Below are 27707 nucleotides of genomic sequence, written 5' to 3'. Positions count from 1 at the left end.
GAGGGGGCGGGGCACAAGCATGCAAGCAAACTTGTGTAACAAGAAAAAAGTAGTCACTTTCTGGATCGATTTGCGTATGGGAGAGAATCCAGAAGTTTCATTTTCATATCAGTATCTTACCTGACAATATGTCAATCAAATACTAGCTGATGCAAATACACTTTTAAAAAGCTGAGCTGTCACTGACATATTAATAAAAACAGAGGGAGTGATACTAGCACCACTAGTAATTGTTTCTCTTATTTAAATATATATGCTGTTGACTCTTTCAAAATCAGGACTGCTTACAGCCTGAGGTCACTAAAAATACTTCTCAGAGATAACGCTTTCAAGCCATGAATCTCCTTTCTTCTTAACTTTGCCCTACATTTCAAATTGCTAAATATAATAGCTCACACCTCCCTGTTGTAGGACATCTTCTTCTCCTCAGTCCAATCATAATGACCATTGCAGCACATAAGGCAAAATGTTCAAAGTGAGGGATGACAACATGATTCTTACCAAATGTTTCGTGCGCCTGTGGAAAAGTCCCTACTCAAATCTTCCTAATATAATTCATTGAGTTAATCAGCAAACCATATAAAAGATTTCATGGGCTTTAATGAGTTTAAGAGGCCATGGATAAAGTTCACTGCCTAGCAGAAAGGTATGGAGCTGATATACACAATGAGAAATAAGAGAACATTCACTGTGGGGAAAAAAAATAGGTTTTGAAGGAAAGCATATAAAATTGTAGGCAGTAAGTACACCAACCGAAAAGTCCCAAAGTCAGCAATAATAGTAGGAGCCTTTCAACCTGCTGGTCTATTGATTAATTTTATTCAGGGCAGTAACTTTAGGTCATCCCCCCATTCCTATCCTCTCACAACCTCCTGAAACAAAAGAAAACTGACAGGTGGTAGCAAGCCCATGTTTATTTGGTAAGATTTTGTTTATTCTCAGTTCAAGCTTGATTTATTGAGGAACATTGTGTCATGAATTTTTTGTCAATTTCCTCAACAACAAAGGGTCACATGAAACATTTATATGACAGCTATTGTTTCTGTTTTTAAACAAAAATAAATCTCTTCAAAAATTTGGTAGGTAAAAAAGCCATTTCTAGCTGATACCAACTAGAATTTATTTTTGAATATTTGCATAAACAGCTCTCTTTACAAAGAAACAATGCTGTCCTTTTTCCCATTTCCCCCTAAGTTTATAAATATTTTATTGGGCAAAATGTCTATGGAGATTCTTAATCGTCCGAGTCATGAAGGTGCTTTTCAAAAAGCAACTGGACTTCTTGGTTTTTTTCCCCTTGAAAGTGTTTCATTTCTCATCCAAGAAGCTTCTTCAGTTCTGAAGAATTGAAGAAACTTCTTGGATGAGAAGTGAAACATTTTCAAGGAAAAAAACCAAGAAGTCCAGTTGCTTTTTGAATCTAGTTATCTTTTAAAAAAGCACCGTTGGGACAATTTTTATTTGGCCAAAAAGTTTTATACACAGGTACAAGTTTTTAAAATTCTAAGAACTCTTGATCACGATACTTTGAAGTCTAAGAAAAAAAATCTGGTCTGTTAGGTAGTATTATCTGAAGCAGTAAGAGAACATTTTTAGGATGCAAAGTGAGTCTCATTAGATGAAGAATGATGTTACGCCGCTTAAGGGTTTTTCTAAACTGTAGGGAACGAAGAAATAAATCAAATGTTTACAATGTCCCCTTTCTGGAAATACAATTTCTAGCTCCATAATTCTTCCCGTTGAAAATTCTAGAGATTGAGAGCTGCCATTATCGGGTGTTTTGCACTTACCAATAATTTTTTTAAAAAAATATTATATAGATATGCTCTGCTTTAACATACTTCTTAAAACTGTTGATTGTATAATTTCTATTGAAGGCAATTATTATTGAATGCATTATGAATTTTTTTCTTCATAGCATGTTTTTTATTAGTTACTTCTTTTCTACTTTGCTTTTTATATTTTTACTCTTGTGTGGTTTAAATGTTACAATTATGCAATAAATAAAATAAAATTATGCAATCTGTTGTTTTGAGACTAGTTCCATGTCATCACCCCTAGTTTTGAAAATGTTCCAATTTTTGAAAAAGATTCTATTGAAATTCTAGTCACATCAGAATAGCTATACCCCTTTGATTTAATTTTTTTTTTTTTTGCAAATGGTGAAATGAATGAAATTGGAAAATGTGCAATAGAAACAATAAAACTACTTTCCATAGCTGACCAGTCATCCTTTTAACACCATAATAAAAATAAATTCCCCAATCCCCTCCTACTTTCCTTTAGAAATTCAGGTCAAGTCCTTGTGTTTCAATTGCGGGGTTTAATTCCAAATCTTTTCTCCAAGGCATGATCTTTTGCAATCTTCTTAATACAGGGGAAAAAAATAACTGGAAAAGAATCTAAAGTAATACTTCATTAATCTGAGGCATGTCAAAAGGACAGCCTAAATAAAATAAAACAGCTGCAAGACGGAAAAATTTAAAAATCTAAATAACAAAACTGACAAATAGCAAACAATTGTCTTTTCTTTACTCAAAGAATTGTAGCTGCTTTGAAAGCAACTATTTATTCCTGCCGTGGTAATTAATTTTTGGAAGTAATCATGTAATTATTTTTCACAAAGCTGACTGTGTTGTATTGGAAGGCAAACTTCTTAGATTCATAAACTCCTGCTCTTGATGGGCTTCTGTTGCTTCCTGCTTCATTCACTGTCCCTCTGCAGAAGTTCACTGGAATAGACCTTGTTCCTCACCAAGCTCTTGGTGCAGGGCAATGTCACTTCTTCTTTGTTTCTTTGCAAGCCACAACATAGCGCTGAGCTACATTGAGAGGGGGAGAGTAGCCATCTGCATAGCTGGTATCTTCAAAGAGGACCGAGTAGTCATCTTGGGGCTGAAGCCAAGAAAAAGAACGGATTTAGTTACCTCCTACAGAGGGATGGCCATTCATTCATGCTCTCCACTGGATTATTAAGCAGCTCCTTTTCTTTTCATGCTTCTCCTTGCTTCATCTCCCTCTATCTCCCTTCTTCCTGTTCTGTCCCACACTTTTCAAGCCATTTCCACATTTCACTCCTGCAGTACTGAACTGTCTTTTTAATAGACAGCTGCATCTTACTGATACACACAGAACCTTTTTAGACCCCAATTATGAAAGGATTAGGAAAATGTTCAAAGAGATTCCTGCTTTCCTGTATCCAGAGCTACAAAGAACATGCACTGATACATATCTTCGTAACAGTCATTTGCCAACTGTTGATGGAAGAAAATTCTTTGAACTTTTAATCTGCCTTTGATCTCGCTCTCTCATCTGTCTCTTTGTCTTTCTCTCTTTCTATCTAATCCATCCATCTCTTGAAGCTTATATCTCAAATTTCATAATTATCATAAAACATGTAATGTATAATGAAGTAGCAACCCCAATTATATGCCTCTGCATTCATAGATCTAATAAGATATATTTTTCCTTCCCCTAGCAACTTAGCTACTTCACCATTATGTCTCAGCACATTTAAAATAATTGTTATTGATGCAGAATGTAACATCTCCTATTGTTGTTCCTCAGCTAATTGTTATTTAGCTTCTTTTTTTCTTAGAAAGCTTGACTTTCAAATCTATTTCCTTTCTTTTTGCATTACTAATTTAAGACAGAGACGGATATTCCTGCTAAACCAGGAATACAATAGCTAAGGGGCAAAGCAATGTAACACTGATCAGGTGAAATTCCAGTGCTGAAGAAAACATCAAGGATTTTGAATTTGGCAAAATGAGATGGTGAAAATAAATAAATTGAGAGCAATTTTCTGTAAAGAATTTTTAGAGGTAGTTGATTTGGAGGGAAGACAAGGGGTTGCCACAAAGAAAAGGCTATTCTCCAAAGCAACTGAGGGCAGGACAAGAAGCAACGGGTGGAAACTCATCAAGGAGAGAAGCAACTTAGAACTAGGGAGAAATTTCCTGACAGTTAGAACAATTAATCAGTGGAACAACCTGCCTCCAGAAGTTGTATGCTCCAATTTTGTAAGAAGAGATTGGACAACCATTTGTCTGAAATAGTATAGGAATTCCTGCCTGAGCAGGGGGTTGGACAAATATTTGTCTGAAGGTCCCTTCAGACTCTGTTATTCTGTTCTGTTCTGCTCTACTCCACCCAAGCAAACTAGAGTCTGAGATAGCGTCCTGGCTAATGTTGTGCAGTTTTCAGGCTCCTTCTCTCCCTGCTATTAGATTACTATTAAACGTTGGCGAATAATGTTGATAGCTTTCTGTTAAATTTTTTTAAACTCCTGCTCCATCCACACCTGGTTCTATTTAAACCAGCAAAGTCCTTAACATGTTACTCCAGGAAAGATAAATTACTTTGCTGGCTTCTCCGTTGATAAGATGCTAGCAACCTACGGTTTGATGCTCTATTACAGGATTCCCAAAACTTCCTCACTTGGCAGACCAGCGGAGGCAGTGGGGTGGGGGGTGGGGTGGGGTGGGGAGAAGAAATGGTTTTACGCATGTGTGCTGCTTTCACAAATGCAGCTTTGGGCACGGGCCCATGTGAGCACACACTCACCCATCATTTCTGCGGTCCAATTCTAAATGGGCTGTGGCCTGGCACTAGGCCACAGACCAGGGATTCCTGCTCTATTAGTATCAACAGAGTTACTCTGTAATTATTACCTAGAGAACAGCTTAGGAGAAAGAGCTACGGGCCAGACCAAGAGGTTCTTTAGACCAGGACTCAATGGGCCTTTGGTCAGACAGAAGGACAGGTCAGCTATTCTATCAGGTGGATCTGCATGAGCCATTCTAACACCAGTTGCAGAATATTACACTCTGGACCATTTATTGAGGAAAACTCTTACGGCCTTGTCCTTACCCGCTGAGGTGGAGCGTGGATAAGGGCTCGATAGAAGCAGGTGGTTTGTGGGTACAAGGCAAGGACTAACTGGTCCTTCTGGAACAAGGCCTCTGGGTCTGTTTCAGGATTGGCCTTCCACTGAGGCAGAGGGATGATGCGACGCCGGCTCAAGGTATGACGCCTGTGGAAAAGCAGAAGTCAAGATGTGCAGATTTCTCATAAACCCCCATAATTCAAGGGGAAAATATGTGGGGGGAGGTGCTGAGGGACACAGGTGAATTTCAGGAAGAAGACTGGGGAACACTCAGGGTTCCCCAAAACTTGCAATGTTCTCTTCTGAACTTTCTCCCATCAAATATCAAGATGACCCAACCCTGCTGGACTTTTACAAAGCTACAAAGACCTAGTTATGTGCTGGGGGCTGGGTCCCCAAGTGTGTTAAGGGCCCCATTTCTTGGCTATATTAATATTTATTGCAATATTTACTTGGCAACCATATGTATTTACTCTTTATTGTTTAATGTTTTTATGATGTTGGCTGCCCAGAGTCACTGATTGAGATAGATGCCTAAGGAAATTAAATAAATAAAATATACATATGTTTCATTTTAATTATAAATATAATTAAGGTTTAAAAAATGAATATGCATGCACTACTGACATATATTTAATCTTCCCCTAATCACATTAGAAATTTTGAGAAGTATTTTGGAAATCTCTGCTTTCAAAGGTTCTAGGACCTGGGGCCTCATAAGGTGCATTTCTATCTTTATAACAATCCCTTCATCACTTACTCTTTTCCTTCTTCATCAATGTCATCCACCTCGTATCTGAAGAAGAGAAAATGGTGAATGAGAGTTTGAAGCAATCCAAATGGAATGCTCCCAGAGAAAAAGTTACCAAAATGAATTCTTGCACAATACATCCATGGAATAGTTAAAAAGTCAAAATCCACCTTCCTTTCATTTGTTTATTTGTTCAGATTAGAATGAAAAGTTAAAGCATACCAGTAAAACTTTGCAACCTTCCTGGAAAAATGTGGTTAGTGCACACTATAAAGATAACCAATAATAACAATTACCAGCACAGAATCTTGTCTATTGTTTAAATTTTAGCATGTATATCATCAATGAAGCTCTGCAGCCATTTCTGGTACTGCAGTGAAAGGAAAGAGACCTTCCTTGAAGTAGGAATAACCTGCAGAATGGTTTAATACGGACTTCTTTAACATTGTAATGATTTAGCACATAAGAATCCGCAGCCTTTTTGTTAGCATGGGGAGACACGACTGAGAGACCAAAAGCTATGACTGAGCAGGACTAACTGGACACTCTCCCCCTGCCCAACCCTCTGAAACCTAAATCTGGAGCCTCTGTTAGCAATATTTAAATTAGGAAAATTGGAGTCCCTGACTAAAACGGATCCCAGGAAATCAATGATTTTAAACTGTTGACCAACTTAGTTTCTCTTTTCTGCCTTCTCCTATTCTCATCCTGTCTTAGGACCATTCTATTTCAACTTGAGAAAATGGTGGCTGTTGAAAAACGAGACGAAGGCTAAAGAAGAAAGGATCTGGGATGACATATAAATCTAGTAAGCCTATGAAGTCCTTTTTGAAAAAGATGGTTCTGCCATGTTTTCAAAATCAATACAACACATTTCTGACTTCTCAGACAGGAATCTCTTTTGGGTCCTTGCACATATTAATGTCGTAGTTTAGGCTCAATAGGCATGAAGCACATAGAATAAAAAAAGTTATTGTCGCATTAAATGTACACTAATCAGCATACATTAAAATGAAATTTTGTTGCATTCAGCTCTCAAAAGATAATCATTATGCATATACCAGTGGTGGGATTCAATTTTTTTTTACTACAGGTTCTGTGGGGGTAGCTTGGTGGGCGTGGCAGGGGAAGGATACTGTAAAATCTCCACTCAGAGGTGGTATTTGCCGGTTCTCCGAACTACCCAAAATTTCTGCTACTGGTTCTCCAGAACTGGTCAGAACCTGCTGAATACCACCTCTGGCATATACTCACTCAAACACACATATATGACTCAGAGAAACATCACAATCTAGTTTGGATGTATACAAATACACTGAGTTTACAAGACAGGTGGCATAAGGAACAAAGCTGTTACAGAATCTAGTAGTCCTGCTATAGATACTTTGAAGCCTCCTCCCAGAAGGGAGCAACAGGAACAGACCATGAGGTGGGTGTGCGGGGTCTCTAACGATGCTTTGAGCTCTAAGCACATAATGCTTATAAGCAGTATCCTGAATAACAGGAAATGAGTTTCCTATAATCTTCTCGGTTGTCCTTATCACTCTCTGTAGGGATTTTCTGAGGCATTGTGACCGTCAAACCAGGCAGTCATGCAGTTTGTTAAAAGGCTTTCAATCATGCTTCTGTAAAAAGTGGCCAGGACAGAAGGAGAAAGATGTGCTCTCTTCAACTGACGCAGGAAATGCAGACGCTGATTTGCACGCTTCACTAAGGATGATGTGTCGAGAGACCAGACAGTTAGTTATCTGTACTCCCAGATCCTATTGAACCACTTCCACAGCTGTAGCCTTGATATGAAGTAGAGTATGACTATACTGGCTCTTTTTGAATTCAACAATGACCTCCTTTGTTTTGTTAACATTCAAAGCCAGGTATTTCACCCAGTCCATTAAAGCTTTTACCTCCTCCCTACAAGAATCTTCATGTCATCCCAGATAAACCCCACCACTGCCGTGCCATCCTCATACTTCACAGTATGATTCATAGCAGGCTTGGCACAGCAGTCATGGGTCATCGCGTATGGATTCCTGTGGGGAATCCATACGCGAGATAGCATTGTAAACTTTTCTTTCAACTCGCACAAACTAGGGCCTATCAATAAGGAAATCAAGTATCCATATAAATTATGTATGCACACATCCACACACACTGTACCATGTTTCCCTGAAAATAAGACCCGGTATTATCTTCTTTAAGCTTATTTTGGGGATATGTCTGTTTCTTTTTTTAATCACAAGGCCCAACCCAGCACCTTCACTCCCTCGTACATACAGGAAGAGGAGACCGCACAGAGGCTGACTGCAGGAGGTAGAGGGAGCCAGATGCCCAAAAGGGCATCTGCCTGTGTGCCTTGGATCAGCTACAAGCCAACGTGGAGAGAATGGCTGTTGGCTGCCACGAGGTGAGGTGAGAGAACAATCTTATCAAAACTGGGGAAGGGGGGGGGGGCGGGAAAGAGATAAAGAGAACACCGCCAATCCTGGTATAACTCTCCGACATTGAATCAGATTTCTCTCTCTCTCTCTCTCTCTCACACACACACACACACCTCTCCTCTTGCTGCAGTGGCGGTACTTCGGTGCCCGGCTGGCTGGGATGCACCACTTTCCCTCTTTCTTCTCCATGCTCCTCCTTTCCTTCCCTCGCTCCGCTTTTTCTCTGTTCAGCAGCACCTGGGATCTACTTTTGACAGCAGCGTGCGTGGCTTGGGGAATGGTCAATTCCATTTGTGGTGTGGTGGAAGGAAGGTGGAAAGCAATTCCACCCCCCATACTAGACCAGACCAGACTGGCAGGGGTGGGGAAACCAAGCAGTGTCAAAAACTGCTGAAAGTGTGGCATCCAAGCCCTGGAAGATTGTGGGAAACGTGTGCTTAGAAGCAACGAGTAACGAGAATTGCAGGCAATTCTGTCCCTGTAAACTACTGTAACTTCTAGGGTGTGAATGCCACACTTTCAGCTGTTTTCGGCATCCACCAGGCTGGTCTGGTGGATGGGATTGCCTTCTCCACTGCTATGATATAGAAACAACCACTGTTCTTAATTAGCAAAACGCTATCTGTTAATGTAGAAATTCTATCTATTAATTTTTTTAAATAACCACAGCCTGAAGACTCTCAATGTCACTATTATAGTCCCATATATACTCACTTGTTGGTGGCATGATTGTAGCTCACAGCTTCAGCCAAGATCCACTGTTCATCCCCATCAACAGCCTTGACACGAGCTGCCACTTTATCTCCTGGTTTGGCCACATAATCACTAGAGGCAGGGATGGCACCGCAAAGGGGAGGTGGCCTGCACAAGAAATCAGACAAAAGGGCCTAATTCATGGCGGAAGAGTGACTTCAGATGCTCTTAGCCCACCAGACCTTCCCAGCAATTACTTTTCTCCAGGCTTCCCAATCCACAATGGAAGAGTCATGGCGCTCTGCTGGAGAAGTGTCATCAGCACTCCACGGCGCATGGTTTTACGTGGCGGCTCAGAGTCATTGTAGAGACCAGCAATCTTGGCAGCTGTGAGAAGAGAGGGAAGCATACCAGAAAAGTGCAACTATAATTATGGATGGAAGTGTCTCAACCAATATAATGCAATATGAATCAATCAACCCAAGGCAAAACCAGACTTATGGTTTAATTAAAAAAAAAAAAACACACTTTCAATATTCCAAGGAAATAAACTTTGCAGGCAGCTTCCCAGCGTTTAGATGAACCTGTCAATCAAATTTACTTCCATATCAAGAACACAGTAACTTTATGCTCTACAACAGGGGTGTCAAACTTAAGGCCAGGGGTGGGTTTCTACCAGTTCGCACCTATTTGCTAGAACCGGTTGTTAACATTCTAAGCAATTCGGAGAACCGGTTGTTAGAAGAAATTACTGGCCTAATCCTGTAAGGAAGGCAGGAAGGAAACATTCTGGTGTTGCTTACAGAAACTGCCTCTCCGTTAACCCTTATTAAATTCTTGGCAGGACTAGACTTCCTGTCCCTGGAACTTCTCTGGAGTTTTCTTTCCCTCCTTTGCTGGTACTTTGCTTGTGTGGAGTGACCATTCAAAGTTACAAGGGCACTGAAAAAAGTGACTTATGACCATTTTTCACACTCACGACTGTTGCAGTATTCCCACAGTCATAAAAGGCTAGGTGAGATGCGTACCTCGATGTGAGTGATATTGAGTTGGCCATGCCCAGGCCAGTAACATGACCACCAAGTCACACCCACCAACTTAGCCACACCCACAGAACCGGTTGTTAAAAAATTTGAATCCCACCCCTGCTTAAGGCCCATGGGGTGCTTAAATCTGGCCCCACGGGGCTGGCCTGGAAATAACAAAGGACCAGCCCATGGTGCCTCTGCTGATCAAAATGGGCCATGGGAGATGCACGTGGGTCATTTTTGGCCCTCACGGCCTCCTACAGCAGTCTGGTGGCCGAAAATGGGCTGTGGGGGGTCTATTTTCAGCCCCCATGGCCTCCTACAGCAGCCACTGAGGGGGGTGTACGTTTTATGTTTCTTTCTCAGCCCCATGCACTCTATCTTCCTTCCTGTTGGCTGCTTTACACGATTCCTGGTTTCATCCAGTTTAAAAGTATGAAACATGCCTAATCCAAAGAGTTTGCTCACTTATCTGTGGCTGGAATGTAATTTGCTTGGTTTTGACTTTACAACTGGATTGTGTTGTCTCCCCCATAATGGTTTGTAAACAAGATAGTGAGCCTAAAAACTTAAAATACAGAACATGATTGGATGTAGGATATGGTACTTCAGAACTCAACATAACACCACAATTAGGTTTAATATGACAGATTTGCAGGGTCAGCACAACATGTTCATACCGGTGTAATATAATGTTACATACATGTAGGTATATGGGAATGTGTGTTAGTTATTACTTATTTTGGTTTAGGGATTCTATTTCTTTCATTTATTGAGTTATTGAGGTGTATTTTGTGTTTTGAGGGGGCTGCACCGAGGGAGGCTCATTTAGTTTCATTCTACACATGTTATGCATTGACAATAATGGTTTGATTTGATTTGATTTGGCCCTCACAGCTCCCTATGTTTGTTCCTCAAATATACTTAAAGACAAACTTTGCTTTAGAATGATTTTTTTTAACCCAGTAACAGAAGCCAATTAGCTTCATCAAAATAACACTTCATCTTTTCCCAATTTTTCTACCTATTTCTTGGAAGGAGCAACGAATTCTTATTCAATTTCTTTCTGGCACAACCTGGACTGCAAAAATATAGATAATCACTAATTGGCAGCAAAGCATTAAACTGTATATCTATTTGCTACCATCTGGTAGTCATTGACTTTAGTGGTTGACTAAATGTTTGCAGTCCAGATCTGAAAGGACTAGACTTGACTATGGGTTGTCTCTGACTTATGACCGTTTGTTCAGTGACTAAAGTTTCAACGGTGCTGAGTAAATGGTGGTTAAGACTGGTTCTCAAAGTTCTATTCATCCCAGCACCTCTGCAATCATATGGTTGCAATCTGGGCACTTAGCAACCAGCTGATACTTAAAATTGGTTGTTGCGCTCTGCAAGCCGTGACTGCCATGTGTGACCTTCCCTGATGGGCTTCCCATCAATGGGAATGCCAGCAAGGAAGATTGCAAGTCTCTGGGATAAGTCTCTCCCACCCACACCATTTCCCCAAGCCCATCTGCTCATTTATGCATCCCTGCACATCCTCCTAAGCTTCACATCCCTCACATTCTCTCCCTCACCTGGCAACAACCACTTATCTGCCTGCCTGCTTGCAAGCCGCTTGTGACTTGCAACTCCCAGGTGGCTTCCCATTGACTTTAGTTGTGGGAAGCCAACTGGAAGTTGCAAGTATTATTATTAGTGTATGGCGTTGTTACAGTAGCCAGAAGACCACAATGCTATTGCAGAGTACTAGTTTGGGTTCCCAAGGTACCAGGCCACTTACAGGCAATAATTGGGTGCTTCCCAAGGTGTCCCACAGGAGGGAGAGCTGGCTTCACACTGGAAAGACAAATGTGTTTTCCTGCAGCATCACCCAAGGCCCACTCCCTTTCCAGAACTGCCTCATAAGCAGGTGTTCAAGCGGGAAGATTCAGAACGATAGGAACTGACTGCCTGCACAGAGCATCAGTTTGTCTCCCCCCTCCGAAGTGGTACCTATCTATCTTCCTGCATAGAACATGCTTTCGAACTATTAAGTGGACAAAAGCCGAGGTGAGTGACAGGAACTCACCCTGACATTCAATGCTAGGGCTCATATTACCAGAACTGAGAACCATCTCCAGCGTCATTAAGCCACTGAGCCACCATGTCTCCTTGTTGGGAGGATGTCCTTGCCTAACAACTGCTGCAATTCAGTTAATGGACATTGGCATGTAGGGATCGTTATCACTAAGCAATGCAGTCACAGTTTATAACTGCATCGCTTAGCAGCAAAATTTTTGATCCCAATTGCTATTATACTTGAGGACTACCTTTATTAATTGAAGAGAAGTCCGCCCCAAAAATGCATATGCATCCTGTTTTTTTAGGCTGCTTGAATAATTAAAACTTTTTAAATCTTAGGGATAGCACCCAACACTTTTGCAAAAGCTCAAGCAACCCATTTGCTCTTCCTTAATCAGAGTTTTTCAGCACTCACCAATTCGCCGTTCTTCCAAAAGAGACTTTATCTCAGCAATCTTGTCCAAGTCCTTGCGGAGGATGCTGGGTAGAGGGCAAAGAAGCAAAATGAAAAGGAGTTGCCTTCTCTTTTCAGAAGCATGCAATTTAGATATACTCACTTGCATTCAGCTTCTGCATCAGCCTTAGCTGTTGTATAGAGGCCACGTAATTTCGTCCGATAATATGGAGAGACTAAAGAAGAAATACAGGGAGGTAATAATGAGTTCCCATAGAAATCTAGTTTCCCTATTTTTCTAAGCCAAGTCCCAAAGGTGCTTTTTCAGGAGGCAACTGGACTTTCTTGTTTTTCTCGGAAGGCATTTCACTTCTCATCCAAGGATCTTCTTCACTTCTGACTGGGTGGTGTGGAATGGAAGGATTTATTTTCAATGATTCTAAAAGAATGGAAATGATCAGCTGTCTGCAAGGAATATAAATCCTTTCACTCCCCATCATCCAGTCAGAGCTGAAGAAGCTTCTTGGATGAGAAATGAAACGTCTTCAGAGAAAAACAAGACAGTCCAATTGCCTCCTCAAAAAGCACCTTTGGGACAACCATGTCCTGGATGACTGAGAATCTCCATGGATGTTCTAAGCCAAGGTTTGTTTCATCAAGTTTGTTTGAATAAATTAAAACTGAATCAATACAACACTATAACAACATAATCTAAAATCTAGAAGTGACATTAGGCTCACCTGACATATTAAGTTAAAATCAAATATACCACATATTCCACATATACTGGAAAAATCCTATTTTGACTAAGGGTGTCTCATATAGAAGAAATGGGAAAGTTCTAAGGCCTAAAAAAATATAAGATCACTTATTCTGATATGTAGCAACAGCCCAACCAGTTTAATTTTCTACAATACTCAGTAAGTCATGGGAAGCCCATTCATTAGCTAGATGAAGTACTCTATATTATATGTAATTCTGTATAAATTCAATCTGTTGTCTGTTTTCCTTTTTTTAAAATAATTTAAAATGCACCATTTTATTAATCAGTGCAGGTTGAGAGAACCATAATTGAATTGTGGGTGGGGAAAAATAATAATGTACTTTTAAACTGGGTATCTATTTCAATGATATAATCATTCATTATTCATTACTGAAGGAATATTAATCTTCAATCTTCAAAATAGATCATAGTATTTCATTCACAAAACACACTTTGCAAGTTGATCTCTTGTGAGGTAGAATTCAGAATGAGTGAGTAGCCCTAAGAATCATCTGCAAATAATTTAATATGCACAAGCAATTGACCAGAACATTTTCCAATTCAAGATTTCCTAGCAAAGGCTAGAAAGTTTTCCTCTCAACCCTTTTCCAACTCCAGAGTATTCTTTCTGCAGCCACCAAATTGTTTAATTTCTCTGGCCTGCTGCCTTCTAGATCCAGCAAACAATGAATCCCACTGCCTATAGGCTTCAGAACCTCCATGGCTATTGCAACTATTGGCAGTTGTTAAAGAGTAATGGTAATTGAATACACTGACTCAGTTGACTATAGGACTTGGAGAACACAACAGACTCAAAATGTTGCATCACAAAAGATTTCTAAGGAAAGTGTTATAAGGCTGGCATTTTCCACTCACTCTTGTTCTCTGTCTGCATCCGTTCATGTGTTTTCTGGATATTCACAAGATTATGTTCACTTCTTGATCGTTCCTCCTAGCAACAAAAAAGTTTCTGGTTGATTATTTGGACAATATGATTTTTATTTTAGCAGACATAGTGCATTCCTTGAAGTTATCCTATCACAGCAGTTTCATGCCCTCCTCTCATCATTATATTATTACTGTTTGGTACATTACTAAAACAAGATGTGGACCTAATGAAAAGATACTGTCCCTTTCTAAGAAAGCAAAAGAAAAGCTTTCTCTTTTCCTCATCATTGGCTATGACAAACTAAGTAAGATTTGTGTCACATACAGGCCTAAATATTCCAGGGGGAAAATTCACATTACCTGGGTCTGTTTGATAAGCTGGTGCAGTTCTCCTAAGAGTTCAGCAATTCTGGAATCAGCTGATACCAAAGCCATGTTGCTGAAGGAAACGTAAGGTGGAAGAAAGGAATTTCTCTCAAATCAACTGCCATTATAACATTCTGGAAAGAATGCACTGCTAAATCTTAAACCATTAATAAAGGAATACAGTACTTCTAGTCTCAAAGGTACTATTTCAAAAGGCAACTGGAAAAAAACAGTCGTTACCTTTTAAAAGAGCATATTTAAGACAACTATGATCAGGATGATTGAGAATCTCCACAGACAGTACTCTTAGCATATCCTACATTTGGTGTAAATAAATGTTCATAATAAAGTAATAGTGTTTTCCTGTATCATGGGAAGAACTAACTTTAATCTTCAAAATAGCAAAGATCTTGCTTATAAATACAGTAAAACAATTCTGTGTGTTTATTAAAGGCCATCTAATAAGTATGGACTTTAGAAACAAGAAATCCAAACGAATAAATAAAGTCTGTCTAGAATCTTTGGGAAAGTTTCCATCTATTTTTATTAGGTAAAATAGCCTCAGGAACAGCTTCATCTTGTATTCTTGTGCTTATATTTTGTGGAATAAACTGAATTAAATGTACTTATTTTCTGAATTCTCAGCAGATATGAGGTGCATATTTTAATTTAAAAGCAGAATTTGCTAGTTTAAATTGACCATTTTAATGTCTGCTTTTAGCTTCATTTTATTCAACTTCACCCTGAGAACTGTTGTCTCCTTGGCATGAACAAAGTAGAACTTTAATATCCTTATCAACCAAGCATCCCACCCTGGTTGGCCTAAAAGTTCTGGAAGCAGATTTACACCCCAACAGACAGTAAAAGCCATCCCTCTGGAAAGTAATAAATACATATATGACTTCCAACTATTATTTGCAAATCCAATATGCACATTTACAGGATAAGATGCATTCAGACAATTGCAATTTATGCGCTTGCTGTCAGAAACATGTTACTTGGTACATTTTCACTGAATATTGAAGAATATGACCTTTCATTTGTAACATCCAAAGAAAACAGGAGAATCTGCTATCTCCTTCAAAATACAATACAGTATTCTCATGATGCATTGGTTGAAAGAAGGGGCATCACTATATACAGGTAGTCCTTGAGTTACCACCACCACAATTGAGTCCAAAATTTATGTTGCTAAGTGAAACATTTGCTAAGTGCCCCACTTCACGACTTTTTTTGCCACAGTTAACTGAATCATTGCGTATATTAAGTAAATCTGGATCTCCCCCCACCCCTTGACTTTGCTTGTCAGGAGGTTGCAAAAGCAGATTACATGGTCTTGGGACACAATCATAAACGAATCAGTTGCCAAGCATGATTTTTTGATCACGTGACTATGGGATTCCTGCAATGGTCGCAAGTGTGAAAAATGGTCATAAGTCACTTCTTTCAAATAGCGTTGTCTCTTTGAACGGTCACTAAATGAACTGTTGCAAGTCGAGGACTACCTGTATTGGAATGATCGACCACGCACGCCGCAACACAGAATAAATCCTCAACATGCAAAGGAAACCAGTAGGGGGCGACACAACACAATTATAATCAGTACAATTATACACTTCTTCACCCCCTTATTCAGGTAAGTTCCCATTACCTCGGCAAACCCTTGATCCCCTACCGTTTAAAATCCGTTTGCAGAATAACGCTCGACTCAAGTTCGATAAACGATAAATGAATAAATAAATAAATAAATAAAGGCGGTACGCGCGCCTGAAAATGACGCAGAAACCTCGCACAGCGGACTTCCTACAGCTAGGTGACTGGCGCGTGCGCAGTGAGCGGTGGGAAGTTAACGCACGCGCAATCCGCGGAATCAATTTCCCGTTCACGGGCTATTTTGCGCATGCGCTTTGGTGACTTCGCTCCTCCCCCCACACACACCCCAGCCCCCCCCCCCACACACAAAAGAACCACTCTAAAAAATAGTTCTGTCTATTTCTGCGTTGTTCTTCCCAATCTTTTTTTTTTAACTAATTCGGAACATGGTCATGAGGAACAAGATATATCCAAGTAGACCTCTACAGCGGGATAAAGAATTAAAAATCTACCCAAAAGCAGGATTGTGGAATAATTTATTATTTCCAAAAGCTAACAGCCTCCTGGGAATTGTAGTTTTTGTTGATCGACGCATGCTCTTTGGTTTACTTTCAAGCGCGGATTTGTTCCAGAGCGCATGGCTTATCTTTTCAAACCTTGAGGTTTTTGAGATGCGTTCGCGGTTCATACAATACTAACATTTTCTAAAAAGTTGTTACTTCGCGTGCAAATCGGGAGGAGAAAGTAAAAAGGGGGAGAATATATATTTCCGTATGGAGTTTACTTGGAGATAAGTCATACTCATTTAAGTTTACTTATAAGTAAGCGTTACAGAATTGCAAGCATGAAACCTAACACGGAATTGATACGAAAACAATTACAGTCAACAGGCATTCTCAAAATCAAAACAATGTCTCCAAAAAACGCTGCAAATAAATTGCAAAAAGTGAGAGATTCCTGCGGAGAACATGCTTCTTTTTTGTAGCAAGCATATTGCAGTGGATTAATGCAATTACAAAACAAAAACAAATACTAAGATTAAGACATATAACCGATCAAACCACAATATGGAACAGCTGAAACATCAATAAATCAACATTGTTGACATATGCCTTCCAGGATTATATTCCATGCATTAGATAAAATGAACTGTGATCCACAAGAATTTATGCCGAATAAAGTTGCAGACTATCTGTGTGTATCCCGCCTTCATTATTTTTACAAATAACTCAAGGTGGCAAACATGGCATCCATTTTGCCCCACAACAACAATCCTGTGAGTGGATTAGGCTGAGAGAGAGACTGGCTCAAATATCATGTTTACCATTTGTTGAAGATTTAATTGAACCGTTGGAAAACTTTTTGTCATTAAAAATAAAAATAGACAAGCAGATGCAGAAACCCTTCTCAAATTACAGTGACAATTTTATTAGCTGCATTAATTTCTCTCATTGGCCAGTATGATGCTTCCCTCCCCACATTCAGGACAATTTGCATCATGTTGACTTAAGTCATACTCAGTTCATTATGTTCAGGAACAAACTGTACCAGCCCAGCATTATTGATTCTAGATAATGTTCTGTGCTACAGCACTGGCTGAACTAAAACTGCTAGTCATCAGAATCACAGGAAGGCAGAGTTCACATCAGAAGTACTGTAGTTTGCTACTGCTTTTATAGGTAGGTAATCCCTTGGTTTACAACTACTTTTTATGACCCTTTGAAGTTACAATGGCACAACGGGCCTCACACTTAACAACCATCAAGTATCCCCACGGTCATGTGATCAAAATTCAAGCACTTGGCAACTGGCATGTATTTACAATGGTGGCAGTACCCCAGTGTCATGTGATCACCATTTGCAATCTTCTAAGCCATGGGAAAAAGCTGGATACACTTAATGACCACTTGGTTCACTTAACAACTGCAGTAATGCACTTATTATCCATGGCAGAAAAAGATCATAAAATCAGGTGCAAATTACTTAACAATTGCAATTTAGCAACAGAAATTCCGGTCCCAATTGTAAGTCGAGGATTACCTGTATAATAGGTGGCAGCAAAACCCTCTTTCTTGTTGAACTCTGTACAAATCATGGCTCTCAACTGAGAGCCATACGGTTCCCTGGAGATCCTAGATATTTCAAGGGCCCCATAGCATGTAACAAGGGAAGAAAAGAAAAATATACTGCGAATAATATCTTGTTCACATCAGAAAATATGCCAGTTACTGTCCTATGTCTATATCTAGTAATGAGACTTAGAATGAGGGGAAAAGATTGGAGAAACACTGCTCTAAATGATTAACAATGCTATATGAGGTCTGTTTTTATAATGGGCACTTCCATTAAGTGTTAGTGTGCTTTTGTGTTAACTTACAAATTATATACAGGTAGTCCTTGACTTACAACTGTTCATATGGTGACTGTTCGAAGTTACAGTGGCACTGAAAAAAGTGACTTATGACATGACCGTTTTTCACATGACCATTGCAGCATCCCTATGTCATGTGATTTACATTTGGCTGCTTGACAAGCGGCTCATATCTATGACACTTGCAATGTCCCGGGGTCACGGGATCCCTTTTTACAACCTTCTGAAAAGCAACATCAACGGGGAAGTCAGATTCACCTAAGATTCAGTGTGACTAATTTAAAGGCATCCTTAACAACTGTTGCAAGAAAAGTTGTAAAATGGGGCAAAACTCACTCAACAAACTTCTCACTTAGAAACATAAATGTTGGGCTCAATTGTGGTGGTAAGTCAAGACACCCCCCCCCAATAGGAGTTGTAAACCAGCCATATCTAGGATCTTGGTGTCTCTATTAAGAGGAAGGAAAAGTGGAGTGAGGTATTTGAAAAACAATTCTACAGCTTTCACTGTATTTCTTTTTTCAACATACTTTTGCAGCTATAAACTTGAGTTTATTTTGCTAAGTTTATTTTTTCTGGAGGATGGAAGCTATAAAATTCAGAGGAGAGCATTTTAAAAAAATATTTAGCTAAGACTACCTCACAACTTTGCTATATGCTTACAATATTTAATATATTATTTAAATTTGTTTGCCACCATCTTACAACAATATAACTCTGGGCAATGGCCTACAGTTAGTCAGTTATACCTTTCTCCTGTCTATTGGGGCCATAACTGCATCCATCAGAAGCTAAAGTGAATTTAAATGTTATCTAAGCTTCATTCCTACTATATATATCTTCCTGAGATTTTTTGCTTGGATGAATTATTTTGGCTTCTTCTTAAGCATCATAAAACCATGCTTCCAAAAGTTCAGTGTGGCGATACCTTAACTGTGATAATTATCGTAGATTTCACATAAACTTTCTAGAAATAGAATGATATTTGTTTCCCTTAAAATTATTTTAACAACATTTTCATGAAGTAAAACAGATACAGACAGAACTGTAGTATGTACATTTATGTGATATACAGTAGATTATTAGTTATTTCTGATTTCCAATTGTGTAACAAAATTTGCATGAATTCAATTCACCTCAGATTCAGAAAATTAGCTCCTAGGTTCACAACATGCTTATCTAACTTGAGATTCATATTAACACAAAATATGGATTGTTTGTTTGCTTATTACAAAGTGATATGTAAACCCAGTCCTTGTGGTTTATAAATGATTTATAAAACAGAATGATTGGCTCAACTTAAACCAAACAAACTGCATTATAACTTAATATAATATGTGAACTCATCCACTTGTGGCTTTGACAACAAAATTGGCTGAACATTGGATCAATGTGCATGTCTTTTGTACTCAATTCTGATTAACGGACCTTAGACTTGTAGTAAAATGGAGTGAAATGAAAGCCTAAAATCTTTATCGTCTCGTGAAGCATTTCATGAATTTTATAACATAATAAATAAATTAGTCTTCATGTTGATCTTAACCTGTGATGGCCTCGTTAAGATAATTACATAAGATGATTAGCACTAATTATGGCTTTATTAGAGGCAACTTAAGCCTGTACTCTGTTTCATTAAAATAAAATGTATAGTTAATAAATGTTTTATGTTTGCATTCACAAGAATGAAAACGTTTCATTTACATTATATTACACCGTTCTCAAGATCACAATTGTTCTCAAGATCAGAATTGTGCAACTGTTTTCCCTGTGACCACCTATGGAAGCAAAAATTTGACTTTGAAGAGAATTTATGCATTTGAACTTTGGTCTTGGAGAAGACTTCTGAGAATGCCAAGGACAGCCAGAAAAAAATAAACAAATGCATCCCAGAAAAAAAGATCAATCCAGAATTCCTACTCAAGATATAAATTATCCTGTTTCAGACACATTATGCAAAGACCCAACTCTCTGGAGAACGCTCTAATGCTGGGAAAGGTTGAAGGAAAGAAGAAGAAGATAATCAGTAACAAGATGGAATGGATTACAAAGATGATGGAATACCTTTCAAAGACCTGAAGGACCTGGTTATACTTGATTGTCCTGGAAAACATCTTATCTATGTTGTCATTAGCAGTTGGTGCCAACTTCACAGCACATTAATTATCAATTGCACCCTTCTTAGACTGGGCATACATGCTTGTGAAAGCCATGCACAAAAATATGCATTTATTGCACGTACTGCATGAAAAACCTGGTATATGGAGTTTTCTCCAGACTCCTTTTTCAACCGATCTCAAGCAAAACAATTGCTGCAAGAAAGAATGGGGAAATGAAACTTTAAAAATGCAATTTCACTTTCTTTAGAGAAGAGAAAATGTAGTGCTAACCGTAAGTATACTATTAATATACTAATATGACTTTCTTGTGAAACAAAAGCAGAACTCATGAGCCGGAACAGGGGAAAGAAAGAAGGAACAATGAAAAAAGGTGATTAATGATTTCTGATAAAAAAATTTCAGCTGCCCAATAAAAAACAAAACATTACTGCTTCCAATATTAATACCCTAATGGGCTGGTTATAAAATGCAGCTTTGATTTCTCTGTAGTGTTAACGTTGTTAGGTGATACAAAATGAAGTAATGTTTTCTCTGGGCTTGCTTTGCCAAGTCTCCAGAAGGGAGACATCTGGTGAGAGTAATCAACCAATGGAATAGCTTGAACATAGAACACAGAATAATAATGTTGGAAGGTTCCTTGGAGGTCTTCTAGTCCAACCCCCTGCTCAAGCAGGAGACCCTACCATTTCACACAAATTGTTATCCAGTCTCTTTTTGAAAGCCTCTACTGATGGAACACCCACAACTTCTGAAGGCAAACTGTTCCTTGGATGAATGCTCTCACTAGACAAAGCTAACCGAGAGAAAACATGGCTTGCTTTCAGAAGACCTCCAAGATCCCTTCCAACTCTATTATTCAATGTTCTATGTTCTAGGACAGCTTTCATTTGACTTCTGCAGAACCAATTGCTTAACAGCGAGCTTTCCTTTCCATACCATTCATTCAGGAGCCCCTCAGCAGCATACAATGTGCAGTAACAGTGATTTTGGATAGTTATTCATAATGCATTTCAATTATTCAAGCTTTAATGGTAGAAAATCTTGCTTAAATTATTATGCTCCATGGACTTTGGACTTGCCCCAAATGTTCCGGTAGAACAGGAGTGTCAAATTCACGGTCCACGGGTCAGATGCCTCATGAGCTGGCCCCACCCCCATCCAGTTTAGCGAAAGGGGGGGGAGTTTAATCTCCTGCTATAGAATATTTGAGGGAAACAGTTTGGAATGCAACCATCACTGTAAGATTTGAGTTTTGAAGCTCACTAGCAAGTAGCACCTTCAAAGATTTGCTTTTTTGGAGGCTTGTTATTGCCTAAACTATCTGAAGGTTCACTCATATTCTGCTTTGTTAGTATAGATATTATACCATGAAAAGCCTCTATAAAAGTCTCTTTAATGTACTTTCACAGGTTCTGAGAAGAACAGAAAAATTATAAACTATTGTGATGCCTTGCCAAATATCCAAACTATTGTTTAGTTGATTGGGTCAGTGTTTTAGATTACTACTGCTAATCTAAAATTCTTATCTTATGTACTGTCTTGATTATGTCTGGGATCCATTATTATATGGTATCTCTTCCACAATCAGAGTGGGATTCAGGGTGCTGGCTGAGGAATTCTGGGAGCTGAAGTCCACACTTTTTAAAGTTGATGAGTTTGAAAAACACTAGATGAACTTATCTACATGGAGATGCAACACTATAATCTGCATACACAAATATAGTATAGATCTAAATGGGGGGTGAGTAATAATTAGATCAGCATCTAGCAACAGATCTCTGCATGACCAACACCTATTTCAGACAACCAGTTGTTTACCAATAGTAATAACCTCTTAAAATTGCACTACTGAAAACTTTTGGATAAGCCCACAATGAATGTATAGATCCATATTCTATACAAAGTTGCATACCTGGCTACATAGTGGGCATCCACAGGGTGTCAAAAAATTCAAAATGGTGGCCGCAACTGCAATTGAAGCCCAATCACTTTTTGCATACCTATGTGACACATGTATAAACGGGTGGAGTTTCAATTTTTTGATTTGCCCAGATGCCCAACTGAGAAGTTTGCAGAAGGGCAGATCCTCTCCTTCTTTTGATAGAATTATATGAACTGGAAAGAAATACTCTTTATGTTATTTTAATGCCTTCTTTTCTGTGACTAAACTTTCTCAAACTATCTTCTCCCCTCTCCTCCCCTTTCATCGTTTCTTTTCTGTTCTTTTCTTTCCTTCATATCTGATCTCAAACTGAAGGTGGCCATATGTTGCTTGGATCCACTCTATATGAAGTTAGCTATATGGGATAGTTCTTCTTCTGCAGTTATGTATATCTATTGTAAATTGACTCCCTCTCAACTGAAAAATGGGGGAGAGGGTATGCCATCCAACACCTTTCAATTTTTTCCCTATTATGTGAGCAACAGAAACTTCAAGGTGAGATTTTAGACAAACTGGAGAATGTTTGAGTGTCGGAAGTTATCTTTCATTCTCTTGCATAAAGTCTGCTCAGAATGTCCCCCTTTCTTTTTTCCCTATGTCCTGATCAAACTGTTTATTTGTTCAGTTATATAATAAAAGGAATCGATGCATCATGACTATTTTGCACTGGGAACAAAATATATGTGCCCCTGGACTCTAGATTTCTATTGAATTCAGAAGTTGATTTATCACAAATTATCTTTTCATGGGACTACCCAAAATGACCCAGATTTGATATGCCCAAATTAATACCTAGACTAGAGAAAGCAGTAACAAACTTTTTAAAATTGCTGAACAGTTCCTGATGGAGGGGGTGAGAAAAGAAAAGAGAGAGGAAAACTCAGAGTAAGTCACCTTGGAGCTCAGCAATAACATTGACTAAGCTTGTCCTTGTGATTCCATCTGTTTGTCTTGGACATAGTCCAGACCAAGGCAAATATCTTAACAGCCAATAGAAAATGTAAAAAGAAAAAAAAAGCAGCAAACAAGGGATCGCTGTCTAGGGGGGCAGACATTCCTAGTGACAGGACTATCACAATAAGAGGAAGACAACTGAAGGATGCCAAGGAATTTGATGACTTGGATTTAAAGTGCCACCAGTCCCATTCAGCACTCATGATAGGAAGATGAGAGTTGTAGTTCATGATCATAGAGTGTTCCAGAGCCACATGGTGTTTGCATTCATAGTCTGTAAACATATAAAATATTTTGCTATTAACATCCTTCTGCATAAAATGAAAAATGCATACATGTTTTATATTTACTAACATCATTTATCAGCAATACAGAAATGAAGACTATGGTAGGCTCAAAACCCAAACTCTGAGCTCAGAAGGATAATTCAATGAATGCTTTTCATTCTATACAGGGAAACTTAAAAAGTTCAAATAACATTTAAGCAAAAACACTTTTACAATTCACAACCTATCTTTCACATGTTTTGTTTTCAAAAGTATAGGAAATAGAATAATTTTGCTCAAGATGACACAGATTTTAAATTGATATTTGTTTCTAATAAAGCTACCCTTGTGGAAGACCACTCATATATCCCTAGCCCCTTCCCCTTAACAAGTGAGTAGCCCACACTAAGGAATGGTGAATACATATTGAAAACGTGATGAGTGATGTCTATTTTCACCAAAGGCAGTAACACCTGAAGCATGTAGACATACATGCCCAAGCACACAGCACATGGAGGATTGTTTTCATTTATTTGCAAGACAAATCCACATAGCTCACAGCAATTCAAAAGCAGAAACTCTTGAGATAGTATCAGCACTATTTGTATAAGCCTTTTGCCTTTTGTTGTTCTCAAGCAAGGTTTTAATGCAACCTTGAAGTCATATGCTAAGAATAAGCTATTTGCTTCATCCTTTGCTGTGGACAATTGTCTGACTCCAATATAGTATTGGCTTGGCATTTGTTTATCAGCCATTGCATAAGCTGGGCTGTTTTCTAGCCTGCAGCTTTAAGGGGTGGGAAAGGCTGATGCAATTGTGGGCGTTCTCGGAAAACCAGAGATATTATATATACATAGAAATCCAGTTTCCCCCAAACAAACAAGTTTGGAGGATCGGTTGTCGCTGCAAAACGCCTCATCGCCCTGTTTGTCTTCTCTGCCATCTGGGAGCAAGAGACGCCTCATCATGTCCACTTCCTTCGTCCAAGCCGAGAAGCTGCGCCCGACCGCTTTCGAGGTGGAATACTTTGATCAATACGATTTCTACAGCTTGACCGACAGATACAGCGGTAGGTACGCTGGCACACCTGCCAGTTGTGGGATCCAGCTAGTTGGGGGGGGGGGGATTAAAGCAAATTAGAATTTTTAAAAGCGTAAGTTTTAAGGGACCGATCAACAAACCAAAAAAAGGCCACATGAAAAAAAAAATCCAGCTTGGGCGTTAGGTGGGATGTGGCGTCACTTAATGTTGGCTAGGACACCCGTGGGGCGTGGCAAGGAGGAGGAGAGATAGGTGACGTCAGATGTACATTACATTGTGACTTGAGTTGCATTTATTTTATTTATTTATTTGTCAAGCAAGTATATAGGTATAAGCATGGCTATGAATACCTGAAATGGATACGAATAAAGAAGAAACAATAGGACAGGGACGATAGACACGTTGGTGCGCTTATGCACGCCCCCTACAGACATGCCTGTGTTTAGATTGTAAACACACTCGAGGTTGCCTGTTTTGCAAACAGTATTAGCGTGAAATTAATCAAATTAACGATCAGTGGAAAAGGTCCCTTCCAACTCTGTTATTCTGTTCAGGATGTGACGGGTCTAGTTTTGTTCTGAAATTATTAATCCGGAATTTGTCTTTCCGATTAGATGTCAGATTTCACTTTCACACATGGACACCACCACGCCCATAACACAGAAATGGCAATCTCTACAAAAGTGCTTTAATACATACATACATAATACATATTAATCTAGGTGAAAAATACTTCTGGCTCTACTATACACCAAGGAGTTGGTTGAAAGTACTTGCATGATAATCCATATTGAATTATTTCTGAAATCTTGTGAGCCAACATACCTTAGCTTTCATGATCTGACAATTGTATAGTTTGCTACATAAATCATGACTTCACAAAATTTGTGAACAAAGATATTGTTTCCAGATTCTTGGATTTGGTTAGTATTTTATGTAAATCTAGGCATTGTGGGTTAATTAGCCAAATGATTCATTAGGTTTTTCTCTTATTCACCTACAAGCTGTTAAAAATCCCACATTGGTCTTATATCCACAGACACTTAGGATCAGGGACTCTGCTGGCACTGCGTACACTGTGTGTGCCTGCCACATGATTCCCACAATGATTGGCAAACCCGCCTTTGCTAAAAATACATAATTTTATGTTTTAGCTCCAGTGCCTGGAAAAAAAAACCAGTAACCACCATCTTTTGAGTTGACGAATTCCTAACCAAAAAATAATAGTGAGCCTGTTTTTTCATCCCATCATTTTTTTAAAAAAGTTATAGCTTCCCAAATTTGCTTTTGCACTGTAGAAGAAGCCAAAGAAATATCAACTCGAGTGCACATCAGAAAGTTCCAGCCAAATTTTTCATCTAGGCACATGCCTACTACAGATGGCCTAAAACAAGCCCTGACAACTCATTTTAGTGGAAAGCTCAAACTATTATTTTCATTTCTAAAACATTTTCCTCAAATTACCATTGGTTTGTAGAGAGTGGCAACCACATAGCCTAAAAATAATTATCTTAACATTTGATTTTGGTATCTCTGTTTTTCTACTGAGCTAGAATACTTTTCACGGGGTCTGAAGATTATAAACCAGAATTTCACATTTCTTACTCTTTGCTAAGACAGTAAAGAGAAGGCATTATTTTTCAAGTGGTTACTGATTGCAAAGGGAATAAAGGTGGCATGCAATGCATGTAAAAAGGAGTAGTTTTGATTATGTGGTGATGGCTGCCTTCTCAACTTTTTTTTGACATCCTGCAGCTCTTCTTGCTACTCCTACTTTGCTTAATAGATGGCAAGAGAGGCTGAAGTTGATGTTCAACATTTAATAAACTGTTGATTACTCCTTGATTTACACAAGAGCAAGTTTCAATGGCCCTAAGTAATTAACCATTGTTCTGGGGTATCCCTAGGTGGCTCTTCACGCAAAGGCCGATCCAAGAAAGAGGCTGAGGATCATACAAATCGCCCAAATCCTGGTGGCCATGAGCGCAAGATCGTTTTGAAGCTGCAACGCACAGAGCAGAAGCGAAAGGCGACAACCTCCCAAAAATGAAAAAATGCAGGTGAGAAGCCAGTGTATGGCTCAATAAATAGCTCCACTGATGTCAAGAGTTTTAACTCAAATGATTGTCACTTGACAGAAATTGGTAAAAAGCAGCTGGGAGGAGCTGCTTTCCTTGCAGAGAAAGGATATACAGCCACATATTAAATGCAATGCATTTTTTATTCTGTTAAACCAAGACTATCCAATCGTGGCAAATTTTAAGATTTGTGGACTTCAACTCCCAGAATTCCTGAACCAGCCATGCTGGCTGAGGAATTCTGAGAATTGAAGTCCATAAGTTTTAAAAGTTCCTAATATTGGACCCCCCCCCCTTTCTTAAACCATTTTTATCAGCCATTTGGAGCTCACATAAGTGGATATAAACATTTTCCCCCTCCCTACGTAGAAGCTGCACCCACCACTCAGCATTTTCTTTCCTCTCTCACTAGCTCTGAATCTGGTTCACTACTCAGGATCTAGACACCATGGCAATGTCGACGAGGCTACGGAGACTGACGGATGGACGCCGTGTAATTTGGTGGTTCCTTGAATTACGGAAGATGGTAGATAGCCTTATGGCTCACATCAGGAACGAGTGAAAGTGAAGGCTGCAATTCATCCCAAAACCATCAGGGGGCAGAACCCATGCCTTAATAATTATTCACTCTGGAAAAGCAAATGGAATGATTGTACACTTAGGTTTGGAAAAGCAAATAGTTGTCCTAGGCTTGCTTTTTTTTCTTCTTCAATGTTCCTCCCCAATCAAAAAAGTCAGGATATTGTGATGTCTTAAATCATTTTGAAAGTTATCCAGAGAAGGGGAATTGATTTATCTATAAATGCTGTTATTAATGGTAACCCAATTTGTTTCTTTCTCTTTAAAATGAGATGTAGTAAATTTTATAATATGGGGGAAATGTGGCAATGTTAACCTCACATAAATTGGGGAAGCAGGAGAGTGGATCAAGAAAAACCTATATTGGGATAGAGAGAATAGCATTATATTCAACTCTTAGTTCCTTAAGATGTGCGTTTGTGTTTTTCCATGCTAAATAAAATCAGCTTAACTGTTTTCTCGCAATTATTTGAAATGAAGCATATTCACA

The 27707-nt window shown here is 39.0% G+C and overlaps 2 protein-coding genes across 5 annotated transcripts; one reads left to right on the top strand and one right to left on the bottom strand.

Annotated features, from left to right (window-relative positions):
• Nucleotides 1-1946: 1946 nt before the first annotated feature.
• Nucleotides 1947-16116, bottom strand: SGF29 (SAGA complex associated factor 29). Of its 4 annotated transcripts, none has more exons than XM_026711968.2 (10): nt 15928-16116; nt 14271-14349; nt 13899-13974; nt 12423-12495; nt 12281-12345; nt 9028-9157; nt 8792-8938; nt 5649-5684; nt 4873-5035; nt 1947-2895 (listed from the first exon to the last, which is right to left on the bottom strand). In XM_026711968.2, the coding sequence occupies exons 2-10, from the start codon at nt 14343-14345 to the stop codon at nt 2779-2781; spliced, it is 882 nt and encodes a 293-aa protein (XP_026567753.1). In that variant the 5' UTR covers nt 14346-14349; nt 15928-16116; the 3' UTR covers nt 1947-2778. The 4 variants fall into 4 exon arrangements, with proteins under 4 accessions (XP_026567753.1, XP_026567754.1, XP_087771706.1 ...); XM_026711969.2 differs by having other exon boundaries at nt 15952-16116; XM_087915580.1 differs by lacking the exon at nt 14271-14349.
• Nucleotides 16117-24392: 8276 nt separating this feature from the next.
• NUPR1 (nuclear protein 1, transcriptional regulator) lies at nt 24393-27673 on the top strand. The gene is made up of 3 exons (XM_026711714.2): nt 24393-24588; nt 26468-26620; nt 27051-27673. The coding sequence occupies exons 1-2, from the start codon at nt 24486-24488 to the stop codon at nt 26608-26610; spliced, it is 246 nt and encodes an 81-aa protein (XP_026567499.1). The 5' UTR covers nt 24393-24485; the 3' UTR covers nt 26611-26620; nt 27051-27673.
• The last annotated feature ends 34 nt before the right edge of the window (nt 27674-27707 follow it).

Source organism: Pseudonaja textilis, chromosome Z (assembly GCF_049901715.1).
Source record: "Pseudonaja textilis isolate UNSWEBS1 chromosome Z, rPseTex1.2, whole genome shotgun sequence".
NCBI lineage: Eukaryota > Metazoa > Chordata > Lepidosauria > Squamata > Elapidae > Pseudonaja > Pseudonaja textilis.
The sequence above is the reverse complement of the archived record's forward strand: the minus strand, read 5'-3'. Positions and strand labels throughout refer to the sequence as shown.